This window comes from Triturus cristatus, chromosome 11 (genome assembly GCF_964204655.1).
Source record: "Triturus cristatus chromosome 11, aTriCri1.1, whole genome shotgun sequence".
In the NCBI taxonomy this organism is placed as follows: domain Eukaryota; kingdom Metazoa; phylum Chordata; class Amphibia; order Caudata; family Salamandridae; genus Triturus; species Triturus cristatus.
In genome coordinates, this window is record NC_140594.1 from 436479744 (window position 1) to 436502642 (window position 22899).

Sequence of the window (22899 nt, forward strand, 5' to 3'; positions counted from 1 at the left end):
GGTCCAATATCTTAGCTGTTATGGGCAATCATCCGTGACCTCTTATAGACCCTATAGGTCTCCCGCTATCTTACATTTCAAAAAGCTTGGCTTGGCTGTGTTCAGACTGGATTTGCTTAATGTATTTGTTCCGTTGGAGAGCTGTAGTATATTAGGGAAAGCCAAACCTCCTCTGGCAGCCTTTTTTAAAAACTAGCTTTCCCCCTGCCCAATGAATTGAGTCACTTGTTCTTGCATGCTTTGTAGTTCTGACAATAGATTCAATCATACAGTGTTTGAAATGGATATAGTACTACATCAATTCTACCCAGCTAAGCGATATAGTGACTCTTCCACTTGGTCATATTGGCAAGTATCTGGGTCTTTAGGTGGTGCCAATTTGCTTTCATCCAAGTGTCTATTGAGCCAGTTATGTGCAGCCATTGGTGTTTTATAGATGATTTCACCCATTTTATTGGGCATAGGGCTTTTATCTGTTCTCTCCCTTTCTGTATTGCGATGTTCAGGATCCCTGACTTTTCTTGGTTTACCTTCACCCCCCAAAAGCCTTCTTGAAGGCCTCTAGGCATTTTGCAATTTGTGGTATTGGGATTCAGGGTCATTGTTGGTGAGTAGTACATTGTCAGCAATTAAGCTAGTCTTGTGCTCTCATCAGCAAATTGCAATTCACTAATGGGGTGTGTTGGCCCATATAAGGGTTGCCAGTGGTTTGGTGGCAAGGACAAAGAACAGGAAACAAGGGGCATCCATGCATTGACTCCCTGTAGAGTTGGAATTTGTTAGATTTTGATTATTATTTACCTTCTGCTTCCGTCATTGCTGGAGTTCTGCCTCCCCCCAAAGGAGTTGAACAGTTTTGTGAGAGGTCCAGAAGGAGGGTTGCAAAGTCCTAAAAAAAGGCTAGCAAGAGTCTATCTGTTCCTGGAGCTTTGTTGGCGTGCACAGCTTTGATGACTTGACAAATCTTTTGTGATGTGAGAGGTTTGTCTAACTCCTCCTCCCACTCCAAAATAATGGATAGGAGCAGGACTCTTTATGCAAGAAGGCTGATCTCTTCTCTGTGCACTGGCCCCTTTTAATATCTGGTTTTAGTTAAATTTCACTTTCCCCTTATGGAACTTCACTCTTGCTGTTTGTTGGCTCCTTTTCTGGGCTCTCAAAATGTTGGCTCAATGTTTCACAGATTGTGCATCGGTCGCGAGCCATTTTTTGGTGGGTTGCGAAAGTCCAAGCAATAAATGAAGATGCCTTTTGTTGTATCTTCCCTTTTACTCCTCCCCTTGGTACCTTCCACCCACCCCTTTCCCTTACTCACCTTTGGTATGTCCGGAAGCTCACCTTGGAATGTTGGTATCTAGCCTTCACAGAGAGAGAGCGGATGACCTGGAATAAAGTGACGTTACATCTTTCTTCTTGGTGTCACTTAATATAATACCTTTAAATCCTCTATTTATCTTTTTATGTTGTTGCATTTCAAAGACAAAGGTCAAATGTCAGGCTGACAAATAGCTGCTTATCTTTTGTAACATTGATGTTTACAAACTTCCATCACTTTGCAATCGGAGAATGAAAAGTAAAGTGAATTATGTGACTCTTCCTGGGGTACATGGAATGTGAAAGTAAAGTCTGTAAGATGTCATTTTTTGTAAAGCACAACAAAATGTAAATACCTGTACATTAACTGTAAGCATTCAGTAGTTAGGAAAGCAAAAATGAAGCCCATTTTTTATAATTCTGAAGTGTGATGGAAACAGAAATTTTAATATGATCAAAACAAATCAAGACACTGTGCTTGGTGATGCATAAATGATAAATATTTGCTGAAACCCAATTTCCACACATTTTCATTTGTGTATAATAGTTTTATCAGTAAAACTGTATGTCTGTGAAAATGTAGTTGCTATTTCAATGGGAAATATGCTATCTGTAAATGACAGTGTGCTACCACACAATGCTTTAGTTACTTAAAAAAAAACGCCCGCTTTATGTCCATTGAAGTTGGGTAGATTGCAAAAATTTGATGTTCCTAAAAAAATTGGGTTGGGCAAATTGGCCCGTTTGCTGGTTCCTTGTGACATACAATTGTTATTTTCATGTGTACCTATCTTTAGGGACAGACCCTTTATTCATGTCAGTTTCCACTTGTGTGTGGTCTGAAATCATATCCCCATTCATACGAGCACTATGGAGTCTGGGGAGTAGGCTTTTTAGGTCTCGCGCCTAGCGTTGCAGTGCATAGCACTGCTTGCGCAGCGCGAGACCTCATGTAGGGGGTTCTGAAAGCTAACCACACGCTCGTGCATGTGGTTTTCCTTTCGCCGGCTGCAATTGGCTTGAGCGTGTTTTTAAAAAAAAAAAAGGCACGCAATTGGGCAAAGGCGGGCGCATGTCCTGCCTTTGCTCCGCCCATTCCCATCGGTGTCTATTACACGCAGCAGCACGCGTTCGCCTCGCTGCCGCGCTCCCTCGCCCCCACTCCTCTGTGGTGCACGCGCACCACTGGTTTCGATTCCCGCCCTCCTCCTCTGTGGTGCGCGCACCACTGGTCTCGATTCCATGCTTGGATTAAATGTACTCGATGGCCTCCCTTGCCCATTTCTGTGTCCCGTTATGGAGTTGCTGCCAAGGAGTTCACAGGAGTTCGCCTCGGCTCAATACTGGGAGCGATTTTCTTTCCGTCGCTGGGGTTCACGCACCTTCGAATGGTATGTAGGCTACACTGAGCTTTGCGGGGTGCTGCACAAGTACATCAAAACGAGGGACAAGGTGTATTCCTAACCCCAGAGACTTTTGCTTGTCTTCTGGTGCTGCCATGTCTGTTAAAAACCAGGATAATACTATGAAAGCGCTACTCACTTTTCCTTCCACGACATGGTGCTGTTGACAAATTTTTATCCGTCAGTTGTTTGTACGATCTCCCTCAAACCCAACAGTCCCTGCTGGCTTAATACATAGTGCTATGCGCTGCCTCAAGGTTTACTTCAGTGCGCTGTACAGTTAAAAATGAAAACCCAGATTTTTGAAGCATGAATCAAGTCACTTGTGCGGCCGGATCCCCCTGCCTGATGTTTTTTACTCTCTACCATCAGTTCTGTGGTCTAGCCAAAGGCTAGCCTGAATAACTCCTTTTAGGTTGAGCGTTACAGAAAGTACAGCTGTCTGTCAGGTTTCAAAAGGCATATTGTGGCGGACTTACCAAGAATATACAGGGGCATGGAGGCTGCTCCATGCTTACCATTAGTTGGCTTCCCAGTCTCTCTCGTTTGCCTGCCCGAGTGGCCACAAATCAAACACACATGCAAGGCCTCCTCTGACGCAGCTGCTGCGACGCACAACTCTGCCGTTTCAGGGAACACTTGTACTCTCTACCCTCTTCCTTGTGGCAGAAAGCGCCAGGTTGCGGATGCTCGTGACAGCACAAGGACCTGCAGGTTCCCCCTCTGCATCCCTCAATTACGCGGAGGATGGTGGTTATGGTTGTTGTAGCTGACCGTGGGGCAAAATAGTAGTGCATGTAATGTGCTCCTTTCTTTACAGCCTGGTTCGGTTTTTTCAGTGTTTTGGTTGTCTGGCACGATCTGCCGTGTATTTTATATTTTTACGGAGGACCGTGGTTCTTGCCTGGTGGTCTTGAAGGCGTTCATGGTAGTGCTTTTGTTAAAAAAGTATTTGCCCTCCCACCCTCAAAGTGTAGTCAACATCTGTCTTGAATTACAGCATTCTAACTAGCGAGTCAAAACATTCCCGTAACCTGGCACCTTAGCCGTCTCAGGTAAGAAGTCTTCTTAGTTTTTTCTGTAACTTCTGGTCTGCCTAAAATAGAAAAAAAATGTTGCACATTGTTCAGCAGACGGTGGATTATGTGGCATGTGTGGAAAATGCAGATGCCACAGAATTACATAACACAAGAGTTTCTGCCAATATTTACAAACAATGTCCTTAGAGTGATATGTAATGAACTGGACAGGCAGTTACATTTGTAGTAGCAAAATACACGCATTGTAGCTGGAGTTCTCCTTTGAGATTTTTGAAGGTGTGACATTTATGTCGTGTTTCCCACGTGACTCAGTGAACCTGCTATTGTGTCAAATATCGAAAACTGAACTCTACAAACATTTTGGTTGCTGTGTGTTAATGTGCTCACGCTGACGCCTCTGATGTCTGTTCTCTTTTATCTTTATCTCGTCTCTGTGCCAGGTTCTAACCCGGTTATTGTATAATTTAATTATTTATTTATTTATTTTGTTTGAAACGGTTTTTATTGTTTTGGCTTACAGACAACCACTTAACATCCGTATATCAAATCCCAATTATTTTCCGGATCACTCAAACCCCCCCCAACAGTCGATCTTTCCGTGCCCTCCCACCCCTGCTCCCCCCTTCCCCCTCCAGTGTGCTCCATTCCGTACGTATAATTTAATCATTTATGTATTGCATATTGTATGTAAACCATTTTTATTGAACTTGCATGTGTCACGGATAATTGTAAATACACTTTTGCCTTGGTGGGGGTCAGCATGCGGCGTAATGATGACAATCGATGTTCAGCATGCCGGTGTCACGGCGCGCGCCACACACACGTGTGCACGCGCGCCCAGTCATTTAAGTTTTATAACAGAATGGGGGGCCCCGGATACCATTCAGCACTTCTCCTGTGCACCGCCACGAACAGTCTCATTTCGAGAAGGAACTGAAAATTTAACTTTTTCCCATGTTACTAAGCAACAAGTTGCCAAGCAACCTGAATGAAACTGTTACAGAATCATGTTTTATGATTATTACTAATTAAGTATCACGTGAGCAGCATCACACGCGCGCTGAACTGCAACAAGCACAGGTGATGTCCGGCCGTGTACGATTCTCCTCGCACCAAGCAACTTTGGGGTAAATTTAGCATTTTCTCATGATGATGGTGGCGATCTATCAGCATCATCTACTTATACTAGTGGCTGTTATCATTATTACTGTTAATATTGATAATAGAAACAGGTATAGTAAAAGTCAAGTGGGGTGTGTTTTCAGGTAGAAGCCTGAGGCATCGGCAGGAGGGTACAGAACGGCAAAGAGCCTGTGTAATTAGAGTTAATACAGTCAAGAAGCTTACTAAACCCAACCCTTCTATCCTCTCTCTTTCCAAATATTAACCAGTGAGTAGATTACATAGGAGCAACCAAGAAAGAGAAAAGAAGAACAAGCATTTGCAATGCAATAGATCTCGGATTAATAAATGTTTCAGTTATTGGCGTTGCATTATTATCAGCAACGCTAATAGCTCAAACTTTTACTAATGCGAGATCTATTGCATTGCAAATGCTTGTTGAGATAAAGCACATATTAATTGTAGGGTGAGATTTGTGTATGCGAGAGAACAGTGAATACGTCCTTTAGGGTTGCAGATATCTCAAGCTGTCATCCAGCCCTTTTTCCTCAAACTTAAGTTTGGTAGATATTGCTTGCATAGCATGGGAGACGGATATTCTGTTTAAAGTTTGTTAATTAATCGCATTGAAGTTCAACCAACCACCCCTAAAAAGTGATCATGTCATCCGCTGTCCCTACTTAGTTCCTCACCATGTTCCCTGTGAACCACATCTGCTGAATGTTTGGAGCTTATATACTGATTGAAGTGATTAGTTCTACTCTCTGATGTATCTATCCTCTGGATCATCGTTAGTGTCCAGTATCTCGATTTCGACGTCCCTCTTGCATAGAAGGGTTACCCTTGCCATTTTTGTGTTCCCTAAGGCCAGTATCTGAATGGGATAGGCCTTATACTTGATCCTAAATTGTTTAAGGACCTCATAATCTTTTCCAAGCCTTTACTGTTAACCTGTTGCGCGTTTATGGTGAGCCATCTGTAGCAGATTTGGCATTTGGAGAGCTCCAGGGTCACTCTTTGTATTCCGTCTTTTTTACAGTGTTGTTGCAGTAAGATCTTGATATCAGGGTGACTACTCTGTCACAGAAATACATTTCCTTCATTTTGCTGGCTGCAATCATGATTTTTTTTTCTTTTTAGGTGTAGCTGGAGAGTTTTACCATCATGCTTCTCAGTCGATCCTGGCAACAGCTGTTTTGTCTGCCCACTATATGATCGCATTTGATTCCTACTGGGAATTTAGCGTTTTCTCTCAGCAGCACTCTGAACAGTTTTGTAGCCCACTAGTAAGTTCTGTCCTCCAGTTCCCTTTTTCTGGTTAATGATGTGGATTTTCCTACTTCTGGGTCTGTTTTCAAGATCTACGCATTTTATGTTACGTTACAGTGATTTCTAGCGTGTATGGCTCCTCAGGAGTGTCCCTGCGCGAAAAGCCAGTAGTGAAAACAGTATGGAACAGGGGAAATTACCCGCGGTTCAAGGGGGAGAGAGTTCCAAGCTTCGACTGCTTTGAAGGATAGAGAGTTGCCTCCAATTCTTGTCTGCCGAAAGCGAGGGATCGCAGCTAGGCACTGTGAAGCAGAACGCAGATGCCTTCGTGGAGTATAAAAATAAAACCGCTTCCTCAAATAGAGGGGCCCTATGCCATAGAGGGCTGAATGGGCCATCGTGAGAGCCTTAAATGTCACTCTTTGGGCCACTGGTAGCCAGTGCAGATCCCGCAAATGATGTTTGACGCTGGACCTGCCCGGGATACCCAACAGAACTCTGGCCGCAGTGTTCTGTATTACCTGGAGTTTCTTAAGCTGGTATCCTGGTAGGCCAATGTAAAGTGCATTGGCATAGTCAAGGCAGCTAAGGATCAAAGCGCGCGTGTGACCATTTCCTTGGCGGACCTGGGTAATAGAGGAAGAAACCTCCTAAGAGACTTCAATGTGCCAAAACATTGACCGGCCAGTTTTTTTACATGTGTAGGGAACCTGAGATTTTCCTCGAACCAGACGCCCAGGTACTTAACTGACTGTCCCAAGGAACTGGGAAGTGGATATTCTGGTGGCCAAAGTGCCTCCCTAAACTGAGCGGGAAAGGATCCAAATAGGAGAATTTCGGACTTTCCCTCATTGCACTTTAACTGGGCGGCTGCTAGCCATTTGAAAACGGCTGATAAACAGTTTTTAGCTTTCGCTGGAGAAATATCTGAGTCCTTCCAAGTGAAGAAGAGCTGGGTATCATCTGCATAAGCGATGATTTTTGCTCCCAGCTCTTCAGACAGATAGACCAGATGGGTAACATAAACATTACTCCAGTAGTCACCTTTTGTGGGTTTGATGAGAAAGGAGGTAGCCACACTTGCTGTGATCTGTCAACCAAAAATGATTATCTATGCATTTAGTCTGAGATTCTGAGTAACCAATAGTTGTAGTGGCCAGTTGTTCAGTGCCTGTTGTACCCTGAAAGTGAGGCTCTCCTTGTACCCATGCTGTAAATGGCCATTTTGATTTCTGTCATATCTTTCCCAATTTCAGAACTTTCACTAAATCGTTCTGAAATGTTCTCTCCATGTCTGATTTTTTTTTTTTCTGCTGGGCATGCATTTAGGTCTGTGTGCGTAGGTGTGTTTGATTTCGATCCAGTAGTCTCTGCGTCTTTGTGGGTAGTATCTTCCTCCTCTCTGTGCGCTTTGAGTTGAACATTCAGCCAGAAAAAGCGAATTACTTTTCTAGGGACCGGCATGCTGTGTGTCTGATGCCATGTTTAATTGTTCCTTGGCAATCTCCTCCAATTCTCTCAGCTGCTGTCCTGATCACCATGAAGGGAGGACAGCACTGTCTAATCCAAAACCGTTTCTTTTCTGGTGCTGGATCAGACCGCCTGTCTCTGTTCTTTGTCCACTCCTGTTGTGTTTCTCCTCTGTATGGTGGGATGTCAGACCACCACATTGGGACGTGCAACACGCAGTCTCAGTCACTTGGGCGCCAGCTGGATCTCTTTGGCACTTTCTTACGGGTATTCGCTGATCTTTGCAGTGTCCCAAGAAGCCTGCAGAGGTCTATTGTTTCAGGCTGAAGAGATGTCAGTTATAGTATTTGTATGACTTTCGGAGCAACTTGTACGTTTGCAGAGCTTTTTGGTCCAGACCTACACTGTTGCCATGTTCAGTGATTTTGTTTTAACAATCTGTCATCAAGGATTTTTTAGGGGGATGTCAAAAAAGATTTCCCCGCCATTCGGAAGCCATCTCCTACTGGCGTGCTTAGTGTGTTCATATCCAATTAATTGATTTCTCCACATAAGCATATACATACGTCTTCATTGTGGAATTTGCCTTGGAAAACAGATTGTTTGCCCTAGTTGAGCCCATGGATTTAATGAACGTGAGAACACATCCTTCCTGCCTCCTTATGGTAGTTTCTGATTTTCATGTGGATCATCCATTTTGTTGTGAGTATTCTTGAAGAAATCCCACGTCATCAGCAGAAAGATCTCCCCATACTTCAATTTAATTTTGTATTTAGTTACTTCAGAGCAGTTGACAGAGATTGAATGCAATGTTATAGTTGGAGGTTAAGAATCCAGATAAACGAGTTGTTAGGTGTCTGATTGAATTTCTTTGATAATGAGGAGAGTCCAAAGGTTTTACTTAGCAAAAAAGCATGATGGGATATTGGAGTGTCTTTCTTCTTACAGGAACAGTGATTAACGTAATCATTTCTACTGCTGTTTATCTGGCTGCATTCTCCTTCATTTCCTGCATGATTTACTTTTCCCTAAACAGTGGTAGGGTTTATGCTGCATTATTGTTTTGATTTCATTTGGATATATTTTGTAAAAGAAATCCTTCAACATTTGGAATAGGCGGCAGTCGATACATATGCAATCAAAAGTGCCATATTTTCACCATATAGTGCCTAGTTTATATATTGAAAAAATGTTCCAAAACCCTTCATGCAGATGAGAATATTCTGAATATTGTGTTTTCCCGACTGACTTCAGTGAAGATTCCTACGATGCAGATCTAAAATTAGAAATAAATAACGTTTCCTTCCCTTGTAGTCACTAAATGTTTCAGTTTAAAATGTACGCTTTTTTAAAGTATATATAAACATGTGTTGGAAGTGTTGCTATAAAAGTTAAACATGAGTTTCAATTTGACGTTCTTGCCTCTGCTGTGTTGTTTTCTCTTGTGTCAGCTGACTGTTTTCCTTTCTTCTTTACAGGCAACTGATCGCGCCATACCTGTGCTTATTATTGGCATACTTGTTTTCCTGCCAGGTTTTTACCACCTGCGTATTGCATATTTTGCCTCAAAGGGGTACCGGGGCTACTCCTATGATGACATCCCAGACTTTGATGACTGACTGCTGTGATATGGGGTGAGGCAGAATTGGGAGGAGCGATTTACTTCGTAACCCTATAGCTGCTTCTCTCCTGTACTTATAGGTACTTGTAGGTTTTTTGTACAGGGTGTCCCAAAAAAGACCTATCTACGAGACCCCGCATGTTTGACCTGTAATGAGGTTAAATATCCTCTTGCCAAGGGATAACTCATTGGTGTGGCACAGACGTGGTGTGGCGGCAGTGCCTGTAGAGTACCCACAGCCTGAATGGACGCTTGAAGATTTTACATTATCAATCACGAAGGACAAATATTGCAAAGTCACTTCATACCCCCCACCCCACCACCACCACCACCACACACGCTTGATATTTTCTGTGTGTTATTTTCATAGCTTGATGGACTTTCTTTCATATTCTATTTTATTTTCTATGTTAAATAAAATATAGATTAGCTCTGACAGTTATTGATCCGTTAGTGTGATGTCAGCTCGTCCTTTGATTTCCAACCTGGTATGATTTTTTTATGATAATTCAAAATACACAAAGGAGTTCAGCTTCACAGTCTCAGGGAAGAACCCATAGAGGTCCAAGCCTGTGATGTAACTTTGAATGAGATGTTTGGGGTGTGTGGGTCTCAGCTGGTGCCGTGGTCCTTTTTGAGTGTCATGTTCAGTCATAGCTGCTGCCCTGTAATGTCCCGTTATCAACATATTCTCTTTAATTTTCTGGCAAAATGGGAAAGCGAAGATCACAGAAAGTGTAGTGGAAAATGTCTCTGCAGGTTACGGTACAACTCGAGCTTCCTTGCACCTGACTTACATACACTGTGCATACATGTGCCAGACATTTGGATCTCTGTAAGTCTCAGTTTTGTTTTACAGTCTGGGCTTGTGGTGTTGCACAGAAAATGGCTGAGCGCCCATGGAAACGAAAAGAGGATATTATAATAATGTATGATATTCAATTAGACGATTGTCTAGGGGTTCAGTTACTGGGGGAAATGATTAGGAACTGTCCATTCTTCAAGTGAAATATTGCTTTGCTCAAAATCGTACAGTGCTTTCATTATTTTTGTTTACATCGCAGCATAAGCCACCATCATTCCCATTCATTTAATTCAGGATTGGTATAAAAACATGCCATTCTAGCATAGGCAATGTACAAGTTAAGCTCAAATTCTAGATCTTTATGCGTTTTCCTATGCAGATGTCGACCTTATTTTGAGCCCTCCTTATAAGAGCCCATCAGCCCCTTATAACTCGATGAAGCCCCTTAGAACTCGATGAAATGTGACACTGCTGCTCTGCTTCACTGGCTTATAGAATAATTTTAAAGTGGATGTCTTCGGAATTAGACAATATTTAATTGAAAACATGGAAATTGATAACATCGATGCTGTATGTGTAACATTAAATCGACAGAATTCTCTTTTAAAAATGCTTAAGGGTACCTTGAATTGTTTAAAAATACCTAGCTTTTGTCACGTAATTCCTGCCTCCATTTTTTTTTTCTTCTGAAAGGTGTCTTTTAACAAATGAAAAGCCAATTCATACTTTCAGTTACTACCTTTGACCCCTACTTATGCTAATTAAGCCAAAACGATGAACTCCCCTCACTACCAGAAACTGCCCTATTGCCAGATTGTTCTTAACAATTTCAGGTTACATCTGACAGAACTCGAAATTCTCGAAAGGGAAACTGCTGATCCCATGCACACTAAATCTGCTGTTGAAAGTGCAGATGAAACCAATCCTATTAAAACGAAGCAAAACAGTAAATCACATAAAACGTTTTCTGATGTAAAAAACAAAAGTTGTAACCTATGTTTCAAATTAAAGAATTACACACGTGCTTCGTGTTTTTTTTTTTCTTTTCATGGTCTTTAACTTTATTTAAAAAATGTGGAAATTTCGCCAGTGATGGAAAAAAATTGTTGCCATTATTAATTTTGCAGTAAAAGTTAAACGTACTTAGCTGGTATTTTCAGCATCTAATATTTCATTTGTTATTTGAACAGATCACCAAGTTTATTTAAAAGACGGCTTTTCACCTGCTTGGTACATCCCAAATTTAAGCACATCAGAAATACTTGAAGAGCTGTTTTGCAAAATACTCTTTTCAAGCGAATGTGGACGGGTGAATACTGCATGTTGCATGAGTGTTGGAAATCAGAAGGTTCAAAACAGGCAATGGAGCAGGAGAGTGAATACCTGTGCCAGTACAGTTGAACGTTTGCCTTGGTGCTTATGCATTGCGTAAGCGGATCAGGCCTATTGGTACCAAGCCTGCACCCTGAGCCATTTCTCAAGGAATGGCTCTGGCCATGTCCGCCTTGTGAAATTTACGCTTCTAGCACAGAAATATGTCCAGAGTGACATTCCTAATCAACTGTTTGTACGGAGTAGTAAACAAATAGTCATATTTTGAAAAGTTTAATACATTACTCACTGTAGAACTTTCAGGTGAATTTTCGGGGGCAATGCTGCGATCATGTGGTAACTACCGATCTTTGGGAGAGGATTAGAGAGGGTTTCAGAGGTTCACGGTTGAACAAGTATTGACTTTGCAAATTAAGATAAATATTAGATGAGAAGGAGGATGCGAGAATGAACCCATTGTACCTGGCTCATATCTCTGAGTTCATCAGCCTTTACTGATTTCATCTAACAAATGTTCTCTTTCATAATGAACTCCGACAGCTCTTATTGTATCCTGGTCCTTTTCGTTATTTCACCCGTTCCGTTTGAGTGCTGTAACATGCCCTCTGAAAGCAACCTTTATCCCATGAAAGATATGAGAAGCTCATCTAACATTGTTTTCTCCTCTTTTTTGTGGTACTGGCAGTCCTGTACTTGCAATGGGAGGAGCAGAACTGGCACCAGAATGTAAAGAAGGCAATGTCTCCGTGAGCTACTTGTTCTTGACTTTATTTGATCTCTGTTTTCTCAGAATTACTCTTTTTGGAATTAAAAAAAATGCTGTTGATGCAGTCACGATTGCACCAGTGTCATTTATTTTGGGCTGCCCTAGGAAGATCCTGCCTAATTGTCAGAAGATGCAAAAAATGTTATATGACTTTGTTTCTTTATTTTTGAGGTGTGAGGGGAGTGATATCTTTACCACAAGCTCTTGTGCCAACAACGTCCTGGACATCTCCCAATATGGATTCCGCAGCAACCACAGCGCCGAAACCGCCCTACTCGCTGCCACTGACAACATCCCCTCCCTCCTCAACCAGGGCCAATCGGCAGCCCTCATCCTCCTGGCCTTCTCAGCTGCCTTTGACACCATCTCCCACCGCACACTCGCCACCAGACTACACGACATCAGCATCTGTAGAAAGGCCCTTAACTGGATATGTTCATTTCTCACAGGCAGAACTCAGCAAGTCAGACTCCCGCCTTTCCTTTCGGAACCAACAGATACCAGATGTGGAGTGCCCCAGGGATCCACCCTCAGCTTCACCCTCTTCAACATCTACATGACCCCCCTCGCAACCGTCGTAAGAGACCACAGGCTTAACATAATCTCCTACGCCGACACCCAGCCCATCCTCTCCCTCACCAAAGAACCCAACATCACCAGGCACAACTTCCAAGAAGGAATGAAAGCCGTCGCCACCTGGATAAAGATGTGCTGCCTGAAACTCAACTTAGAGAAAACAAAAGTCCTCATCCTTGGCTCCTCGCCTTATGCCTGGGATGACACTTGGTGGCCCCCCGCCTTCGGAAACCCCCCTACCTCAACTGACCATGCATAAAACCTCGGCATCATACTAGACTCAGCGCTCTCGCCAAATCAACGCAGTATCCTCGGCCTGCTTCATCACCCTCCGCATAATCTGATAAACGTTTAGATGGATTCCACCCGAAACCAAAAAAACGGTCACGCACACCCTCATCAACAGCAAACTGGACTACGGCAACGCTCTCTACGCTGGATTCAACAAGAAACTACTTCGCAATCTCCAGACTGTCCAGTGCGCCACAGCCAGATTAGTCCTAGACATCCCTCGCCAACACCACATCACCCAACGCCTCCGCAAACTCCACTGTCTCCCCATCGAAAGAAGAATAACCTTAACACTCCTCATTCACGCTTAAAAGGCCTTCCACAACATTGGACCAGCATACCTAAACGACCACGTCTCCTTTCATGCACCCAAGAGACACCTCCGATCAGCTGACCTCTCCCTGGCTACCATCCCATGCATCTACAAGACCAGAAAGGGAGGGAAGTCCTTCTCCTACCTCGCAGCCAAGGCTTGGAACAACCTCCTCCTCCGCCAAACCCCCACACTGCCCCAGTTCAGGAAAGACCTCAAGACCTGGCTCTTCGGATGACCCCAGCACGCTTTGGTGCACCCCACCCCCCTTCGAGCCTTGCGACCCTGTGCTCTACAAAACCCTGATTGATTGATTGTGACTCGGGTATAAGAGCATAATACCCTTAGAAGAAGGCCTTGTTGATAGGTTTTGGAGTTTAGTATTAAAATTGCATTCTGATTGAGACTTCCAAACGCAGATTCCCCAGGCATCAAACTGGATCCAGAAAATCTTGCGCAGTATGTCTGCCAGCCTTTCATTCGGGACCAGCAGCGTGGATCTGGAAAGTTAACGCAGTCACTTTTCAACCACTTTTTTCAACTTTCTGTCAACTCTTTTTGAGCTTTGCTTCCAGTATGCTAGGGATATGTCTCCCAACAACCCCATGGGGTTTAAGCCTTGTGAGGTATCTCACAGATGGATGTCTTTCTCTGACCCACACTCTGTTTGTCTGTGGTGCCTGGAGTAGGGACACGGCACCAAGGCAAGGGCTTGACTGCAAGTCGATGGACCTGAAAGCGATTTGCGAGTGGGTGATGACGCTCCTGACAGTGTGGCAAAAGAAGGCTCCCTTGCAATACTGGCCGGTATCCGATTTCGAGGGAGTTCTCCAAGCCGTTACCAGAGCCATTTCCACGGATGATTGTCTTCCCACTCCAAGCCCCCCTCTTCCAAGCCCGGTAAGTCGAAGAAGCTCAAGAAGCCGGTGTTCTTCGTCTTCACCTAGTAAGTACTGTGCTTCTAGGCCCCACTTCTGCACTCACCTGCAGAGTCTACATCCTGGTCCGCTTCACCCTTCCCTGAGTTTCCACGGAGCAACTACTGCCCAAATCAAGGAGTTTTACAATGTCATGCACCCCATCTTTAGGGCCAATGTTCCCTTTGGTACAACGTCAACACCGGCACCACCTGGATCATACCCAACCCTAGATTTTCCACCCTGACTGGCATTCCTTTCTGTAGGTGGGGATGACTTGGAGGGTTACATCCTTCTAGAGGATGAGTTCTACCAGGAGGAAAACTGGTATGAGTAACTGGATGATGCCAGTGTTCGGGCAACGTCTCCATAGGGTTACAGCCTTCTAGAGGATGAGTTCTACCAGGAGAAAAACTGGTATGAGTTGAAGGATGATGCCAGTGGTCTGGACACCTCTCCAGACACTGGCCTGGCTCCTCCTCCAGGCCCTGCCATGTAAGAAGTTGCATCTTTTGCAGTCGTACGGCATAGGGCAGAGGAGGTTTTTGATATGCAATTACCTTCTCTTGAGGTCAAGACCAATGTCTTGATAAAGTTGCTTCAGCCCGGGGTGAGCTCTGCATAGCCCCTGCTTCCGTTTAATGAGGATCTCGCCAATATTCTCCTGGGGGCCCGGCCAAATCCTGTCATCGCTCAAGCACTTCAAAGAGAGCAGAGTCGCCGTCAGATTCCTGGGCCTCTCTCTGGGCTCCTTCCACCAGCAACAGTTCTTTCACCCTTTCTGTGGCCACTGTCAAGGCTTCCAAGTCTCATTGTCCTAGTCCTATCAGTCAGGGTCTCCTAGAACAAACAACATAAAGCAAAAATTGGTAATACAGGCTTAATTGCCAGCCGTTGGAGCATGTATTAATGTATTAATGTCCCAGGTGGTATTCAATGATACTCCATTAAAGGACAGGACTGAAGGCATTCCCCTATAGTCACAATCACTCCAAGGGTACTGTGCCTTCATCTCACCTAACTGTGTTATGCTCTGTCTCACTTGTGGAGACCAACAGACAGAGAGGTAATGTTACTAGCCCTGACGAAAGTTCTGGACCCTAAGTGGCCAGTGAGAGTATGCTGAAACATGCCAACAAAAAACAGGGTATAGGGACATTGTATCCCTTTCAGAACTTCAGCATTACGTAATTTGTAACTGTACCAGAGACACCCAACATTAACGGGATACTGGAGTGCCCGCAAGTTATTTTTTGATCTCTTAATAAGCAGCCCCCTCGTTGGAGAAAATAATGAAAGTGCTCCCTATAACACGATTGAGCCCATCCTGGTTTATAGGGACCAAGATGAGACACGATTCTGGATTTCCCTCTGGATGTTCCAGATTCTCTTATGCATCACCGAAGTGCAGTATAACTATCACCAGGAGTTTATCTTTATATTGTTCTTAAAAACGATCTAACCCCAAGTCAGTCTACCCACAATATAGCCAACAACATTCGGTGACCGTATCTTCCGCCCAGCTCTATTTGGAATTAACTTTCAAATGTTACAAGGCAAATTACTAATTTCAGCACCTTCAAAAAGAATCCTTAGTGGACCTCTTCGGAAACTATGTTGTCACTTCTAACTCTTCTGTGATTTACCCTGCCTTTCACTGCCCTGGAGGTCATATGCAAAGAGAAAGACCTACTGTTTTATGAATACCACTGTCCTTATTATTTTAGGCTTATTTCTTTTGCCACTGAATCTTGCAGGGTTACTCCTATCCCAGACAAACAGAGAAATATGTGAAAAGGTGGATCTTGTTGCACCTTTTAATTGGAGTAAGACCAGTCCATGGATTCTACATGATGTATCCAAGTTCAAATCACTTCTATTATGGATTAATTCCAGATCCAAATAAAATTGGAGTAAACATGTAGCTGTGTCGTGTAGACATTTTATTTCACCAAACTATGATTTGTTCCATCTTATGTTTTGAGTTAATACTGTACATTAACTGTTGAACATGTTTTGTCCCATCTGCTGGGCTTTCTAATGTATTTGTAAATATTGTTAAGACAATCGCCCTCCCATTGGTGTTATTAAGGGAGAACGTTGTCGAGGTGTTCCGGATTCAGGGCAGGGAGGATAGCGTGGTCACCCAAGTCCTTCCCACCCCTAGATGAATTAGAAGGGAGTCACTTGAGGTCCCAAAGACCGTTGAGGAGTAGACCACTCAGGTATATGCAGCTGCTTTTGTTGCTTTGCTTCCTCATTCATCGGTAACTGTAATGTGAACAGTACTGAGGTCGTAGGGCGGGTTGGGGTGTGGGCTTTAGCGAGAGAGAAAGAGTGAAAGAGTCTGTGTCTGTCCAACCAACCTAACTGTACCTGGGAAACTCTTGACATATACTGTGTATAACCATATTATCTTTTGCCCAGTGACCATAGATATTGCATTGTCATTCTAGATTGTCATTGAAAACTTAATGTTACACAATTTCCGACTAAAATGGTCATTAGATTCTTCGCTAAGATTTGTTTTAATTCCTAAGAGCATTTCACCTTGCACACCGAACCACATTATTCCACCTGCCACATTCAAATGGTTTCATGGATGATATGAATTGCACTACGAATAATTGTGTACAGTGGGCCACACTGAATGGTACACCTGTGGAAAGGCAGAGAGATTCAGGTTTTGGTGGTACCACTCTACACAGCATTCCTCAACAGAGATGACCCCATTTCAGTTTTTGGGGGCTGCATCCTAGCAGCCAATCTTGCCCTATGTTGGTAAATGAAATGAAAAAATAAAACAGACCGAATGATCGTACCAATTTAAGCAACCTTAAAATATTATGGAATCCAAGCAAGTTGTAGGCAGTCCCAATTATGAATAGAAAAAAAAATGTTTCAAGAAGAGTAGCATCAGCGGCTGTGTGGTTTGAATAACAAAATTAAAGCAACAGTGATCGAAGTTCTGTATGCATCAAGGAGGTCAGATGGTGCAGCATGACGGTACAATCTAGCCAATAAAAGAGAGATGGAAGGAATTGATTGGGCGTATAATATGGATTTACCAGAGAATTGAATGATTGAGACGAAAGGACATTGGTAATCGGGGTGGTTGAATACGTGGAAGACTATATTGTAGATGGACAAGAAAGAAAAGAAATTGGGATTGAGGCAGAGACACAGGTTGGGAAGAGGAGTTAAAGGAATACTTGTAGCAAAATCCAAACATGTTAGGTACCAAGCAGACTACAAGATTATCATTTATCCAATGAGTCATTTTTGTTTTCGTTCTTTGTGGGCTATTTCAACTTTATCCTTCTGCAATGTTGCATTTCCCAGTTTTCATGATCCAGATTCTTATTCATTAATTAAGGTGCAAGTTGTGCTTTGCTCTGTAGTGCTTTGTGTGGCGGGGGTTTGGGTTTTGCATACAGTGCAGAATGGGTCTACTGCACAGTAGTGTATCTAATGCACGAGTTAGGCATCGGAGTCCTCTGCTTTCCCGATTTTGAGAAAATAAGTTGTTCTTCCTGTTATATCAGTTGCACTTCTGTCTTGTCCTTGAAATACTGTCCTGTTTTGGTTACACCAGATTCTGTAGGAAGTGCAATTTTTTAAATCTTTGGCAGTTACCACAATAGTGTTTCGACAATACAAGAACGTGATCCTTAATCTATAAAGAACTCTTGGGGCCAGATGTAAGAAATTCCAGTTTTGCATTTCTAAATAGCGAATCCTAAGAAATCGCAATTTAGGAAATACAGAATGGAATGTACAAAAATTGCAATTTCCTAATAGTGATTCCTACCGAGTCGTAATCACTATTAGGCAATTGCTATTTAGGAAATGCAAACCCATTCATTCCAATGGGCCCAAGGCCCAAAGGTATCTATTATTCTGCATTTCCTAATTTGCCATTTCCTAATAGGAAATCATAATTTGGGGAATGCAAGAGCATTCCTACCTATGGGCTTAAAGCCCCCCCCTCCCTTTAATCACGGGGGGGGGAGAATGGTGCTCGTGTAGGGTGCTTAATTGCAGTCGGGGCAAAGGGGTGCTCTATGGCACAGGAAAAAATGCATTTTAGGTGCATTTTCAAAATTGCACATGGTTACGATTGACTTGAAGTAGCATTTCCTAAATTTCGCATTTAGGAAATGCTTTGTACATGTGCTTAGGAAATCGCAAATAGGTAATCCCTATTGAGGATTTCTCATTTAGGGAATCGCAAAATGCAATTTTCATGGGTAGAAATCTCATTTGCTACCTCCTTTAGGCCTTTGTACAGGCCAAAAGGCTATTTAGCATTTCTTAACGTCCCGAAATAGCGATTTGGTCCGTTAAGAAATGCTAAATAGCTTCATGCATCTGGCCCTTGGTCTGATGAAAGATCTTTTGTATATTTTTCCTTTGTCTACCTGTACCCAATGTAGTCTTTTTTCCATTTCATCCAGTACACCAGAAATGAACAAAGTGCTTTGTCACGATAAAGGACTTTGCCCTTTGGCAGGAAATCATATTCTAGAATAGGTGAAGGCACAGTCGAGCATTAAATAACAGATTAATACAAAGTGCTGTTTTCAAACTTGTATAAATTGATGTATTTATATCCTCTGTGTGTGCTAATTTAGCCAGCAACAAAGCTCAGTTCTTTGAACCCTTTCATTAAGGTGGACATCACAAGTTGGACATCTGAATCCCCGGAGGAGCAAATCAGCCCTCTGTCCACCTGAGGATGATAAAATAAGCATCGAGTTGCATCATAATAATGTTAATTATATAGGCCGTACTAAGGAATTGAGTTTGTGTGTAACAAAATCAAATCCTGTTTGTTTCATATGAGTGTGATCTTGTCATGAAACATTTGTCAGCCCTGCAAGTTTACAGGGACTTGGGTGGTTTGGGAAGAAAAGAGAATCTTAGCTGTTAGCATGTAGGTAAGAACAGACGAGGGTCAATCTATAATTATTTACTGACAGAAACATTAATTACAGTTTGTACAACTTTGGTTGCGATTTCTTGATGGTAATTCATATTGTTTGCCCGTGTTTAACAGAATTAATTCCTGATCCAAAAAGGGAATCATGACACAAATGTAAGTTTCCAGCACTCATAACATTGTCCGACTCGACACCAACGCCAGTAAAATAAAAGAAAGTAGGTTGTCTTCATTTAGAGCTATGTTTTCATTATAAAATAAAATGAGTATCAGTTGCCACGGCTTATTTATTTTGCATTTTCATAAAGGGCGACTCAGCCAGGAGAGTGTCGGCATTCCCTACAGAGAACCAGATGGACCCCATCTTTACAATGTAACAGTGAAATTAACTGGAGAATCATTTAATAACAGAGGGCATAAGAAGAGCATGTATTTCAGTGCAGACATGGGGTATTGGTTGAAAATAGATCAAGTCAGCGTAGGGGGAGGGGGAAAAGGTGGAATGTGAATTAAGGCAAGAATCGATAAAAGGGGGTAGAGACATAGGTGAGGGTGAGGAGGAGAAAGATTGAAAGGGGATCAGGAAGAGCTCGTGTTGGGTGAATAGGACTGTGGAATGAATAGAGGACAAACGTATGTGGACCAGCCTTCTCCTACCTTGATGACTGTATGTTGAAGGCAAGTTCCCAAGAACAATGTGATTAATGGAATGTTTGAATTGCTCAGGGAACAAATCCATTGTTTTTAAACCCACCATGCCACCTCAGTTTGGGCCCAGCCGTATGCACATCAGTCTTGACCCTGCTCCAATGGGAACAGTCCAGCCAAAACTGCCAGGCTAGGCCCTCTCTGAACCCGAAAACAAGCAACCCAGGACTAGTTTTGCCATTATTAGGACTCCTCAGCCAGGTATAGCTTGGTTCCAGAGGCACAGTAAGCCGGATTGCCAGAGTCAGTGTTAGACCTGGCACCTTGGCGTGAGTCTCCCTTCCACTTTTTGTCGCTGTGCCTCATGTGTTTTGCTGGTGTTAGCTGCTCAGAGCACTGTGCCACTGCCAACCAGTGCCACAGTGCAAGTGCTCCCTATTTAAAATGTATTTGTTGGTTGGATTCCATGATTGGCTTATTTGGTTTACTGTCAGACCCCAGTAAAGGGCACCAGGAGTGCCCAGGGCTTGTAAATACAAATGCTGCTGGTGGGCTTGCAGCACTGGTTGTGCCACCCACAGAAGCGGCCTGGAAAAATGTGTCTAGGGTCTGCCATTGCAGAACCTGCGTGCAGTCTGGTACTGTCATGCTGACTGGGTAAGTGCACCCACTTCCCAGTCCCTAAACCTTCCCTTAATTACATATTAGTCACCCCTCTGGTAGGCCCAAGGGCAGGGTGCATTGTAAGCATAAGGTAGGACAAGCTCTGATGTGTGTGGCATGTCCTAATAGTGAATTACAGCCATTTTCGTTTTTCACTATTGTAAGGCTACCTGTTCTCCATAGGCCAGAATGGGCTGCTAGAATTGTTACATTCTATGATCCTAACAGACCCAGGGAACATGGTAGAAATTCGAGTTTAGTATGCCTGAACTCAGAATAATACAATACATCTTTTAGTAAAGTTTATTTTAATATTCTGTGTTTGCAAATACCACTTTTAGAAAGTTGGTATTTGCTTGCCTGACCATTTCAGCCCGCCTCTGCTATGATGTGTATCTACCTGTCTGGTTGTGTGAGTGACAGGGCTGGGGAAACCCAGAGGGGCAGGGCTAGGTAGCCTGGTGGTGAATAGGAAGATTGGCAGTCAGATGGGTGGGAGGAGTACACCTGGGCTCTGAATAGGGTTGTGCTCTGCTACCACAATGCTGGCTCCACCTCCTGCGGAGCGGCTGATGTCTCTGCCCTGCACCCTGACTAGAAAGGCAGAGTCATGTCAACAGAGTGCTCAAGAACTGGTTTGGACTGGGCAAAGGCCCCTCTACCCCAGAGGAACAAAGGAATTAGGGGTATAAGTATTGGGACCCCGCTCCCAAGAAATTAGATCAGATCCTGCTGAAACAAGAAGAACCTCTGCCTGAGGAGAAGGAACTGGGAAAGCTGTAAGGAGGAGTACTGTCCCTGACCTGGGGGATTGGCCTGCAGTGGTTGCCTTGCTGCTGGAAGGAGAGGAGAAAAGACTACAAAGACTTTTATTTCAACTTGTGCTTAAAGATCTCCAAGGGCTTGAACTGAGCTTGCCCCCTGAACGAAGTCCCAGGACAAGTGGACTTCACCCCCAGCTCCCCAGAGTCTTTTGGAAGTGCCTGCTGCTGTTGTTGGGCCTTCTGAGGGACTGCGTGTCGCAAGGAGCTGGGAGCGCGATGCAAGGAAGAGAAGCGTGCCGCCGTCGGTGCTGTTGCCATCGCATCTCGCAGAGAGTGTCGCCGCTGCAGCATCGCATCGAGCGGAAGCGTCTCACATCATTCCTGAAGTGTCCCGCAACGCCGAAGAAGCGTGTCGCCATCGCAGCCATCGTAGCTGTCGCTTTGCACCGCATCGAGAGGAGAGTCTCGCATCGAGGTGGAAGCGTGTCGCCATCGCAGCCATCGTAGTTGTCGCATTGCACCGCATCCAGAAAAGTGCCTCGCATCCACGGAGAAGCGTGCCGCCGTCGGAGCCGCTGTTGTCGCATCTCGCAGAAGGGGTGTCGCCACTGCAGCATCGCATCGAGCGGAAGCGTCTCGCAACATCGGAGAAGAGTGCCGCTGGCAAGGCCGCTGTCGTCGCATCTCGCCAAACGTGACGCCGCTGTAGCTGACGCATCGAGTCGAGCCTTCTCGCAACATCGGAGAAGCGTAACGCATCTGGAAGATCCCGTCTTTATTTCTTTTGCACCAAGAACTTCAATGCATCCGCATCGCTGCAACACTTTCGTTGCCCTGCGTGTCGCATCTAAGGTACATTGACTTAAAATGTCGCATTTAAGAACTTAAGAGAAACTAAGCAATCTTCTACCAACTAAGCAACTGTATTGTGTATTTTTAATCGTTTAATGGTCTTGTGATAATCCTATATAAAGAATCCTTATTTTTAATATAAATACCTGTGTGGTGTCCATTTGTAGTGTTGTCACTTGGTTACTGTATGTGTTCACAAATGCTTAACCTATAACGCTCTGAGATAAGCCTTGTCTGCTCGCGACAAGCTACCTAGAGGGTGAGCAGGGGTTATTTTAGGAGTGTAACCCCTTACCCTAACTAGAGGAAAGGTTCCCTGCTTGTCACAAGTACCTACCTGTGCCAACCAGAGAACCCGGATTCTAACATTGGTGGTCAGCGGTGAGGATTCTGGATTTGCATTTGTGACTCATGTACAGTAATTGGTGAACACTACTTAGTGAGTGCAGACCTTAAACGCAACCAATACTTGTTGGTAGATTTCTTTTGGACTGTCTATTTTTGAGCACTGCCAAGCTTAACCATGGTGGAGAAAGCAGCATCCATAGCCTCTGTTAATACAGAATTTGAATGGGAAGAAGAGAAATTGGATAGCTACACTGCAAAGCAGCTGAAATTCTTTTGCAAGAAGTTTAAAGTTTCTACAACTGGATGTAAAAACAAGGCAGAGTTCTACATGGCGCTGAGGGCCTGGGTAGAAGCAAGGAATGCCAGTGATGATGAGAATGCAGATGAGCAACTGGATGAGCCAGTGGGTTCAAGAGGAAGGAGATCCCCTTCCCCTGCAGGTA

The 22899-nt window shown here is 43.8% G+C and overlaps 1 protein-coding gene across 1 annotated transcript in view; it reads left to right on the forward strand.

Moving 5' to 3' along the window:
• TMEM230 (transmembrane protein 230) overlaps positions 1-11068 on the forward strand; it is an 83260-nt gene extending 72192 nt beyond the window's left edge. The window contains exon 4 of the mRNA XM_085636356.1: positions 9097-11068. Coding sequence (XP_085492482.1) covers positions 9097-9237 — 141 coding nt within the window. The 3' untranslated portion in view covers positions 9238-11068. The remainder of the gene's footprint in view (positions 1-9096) is intronic.
• The last annotated feature ends 11831 nt before the right edge of the window (positions 11069-22899 follow it).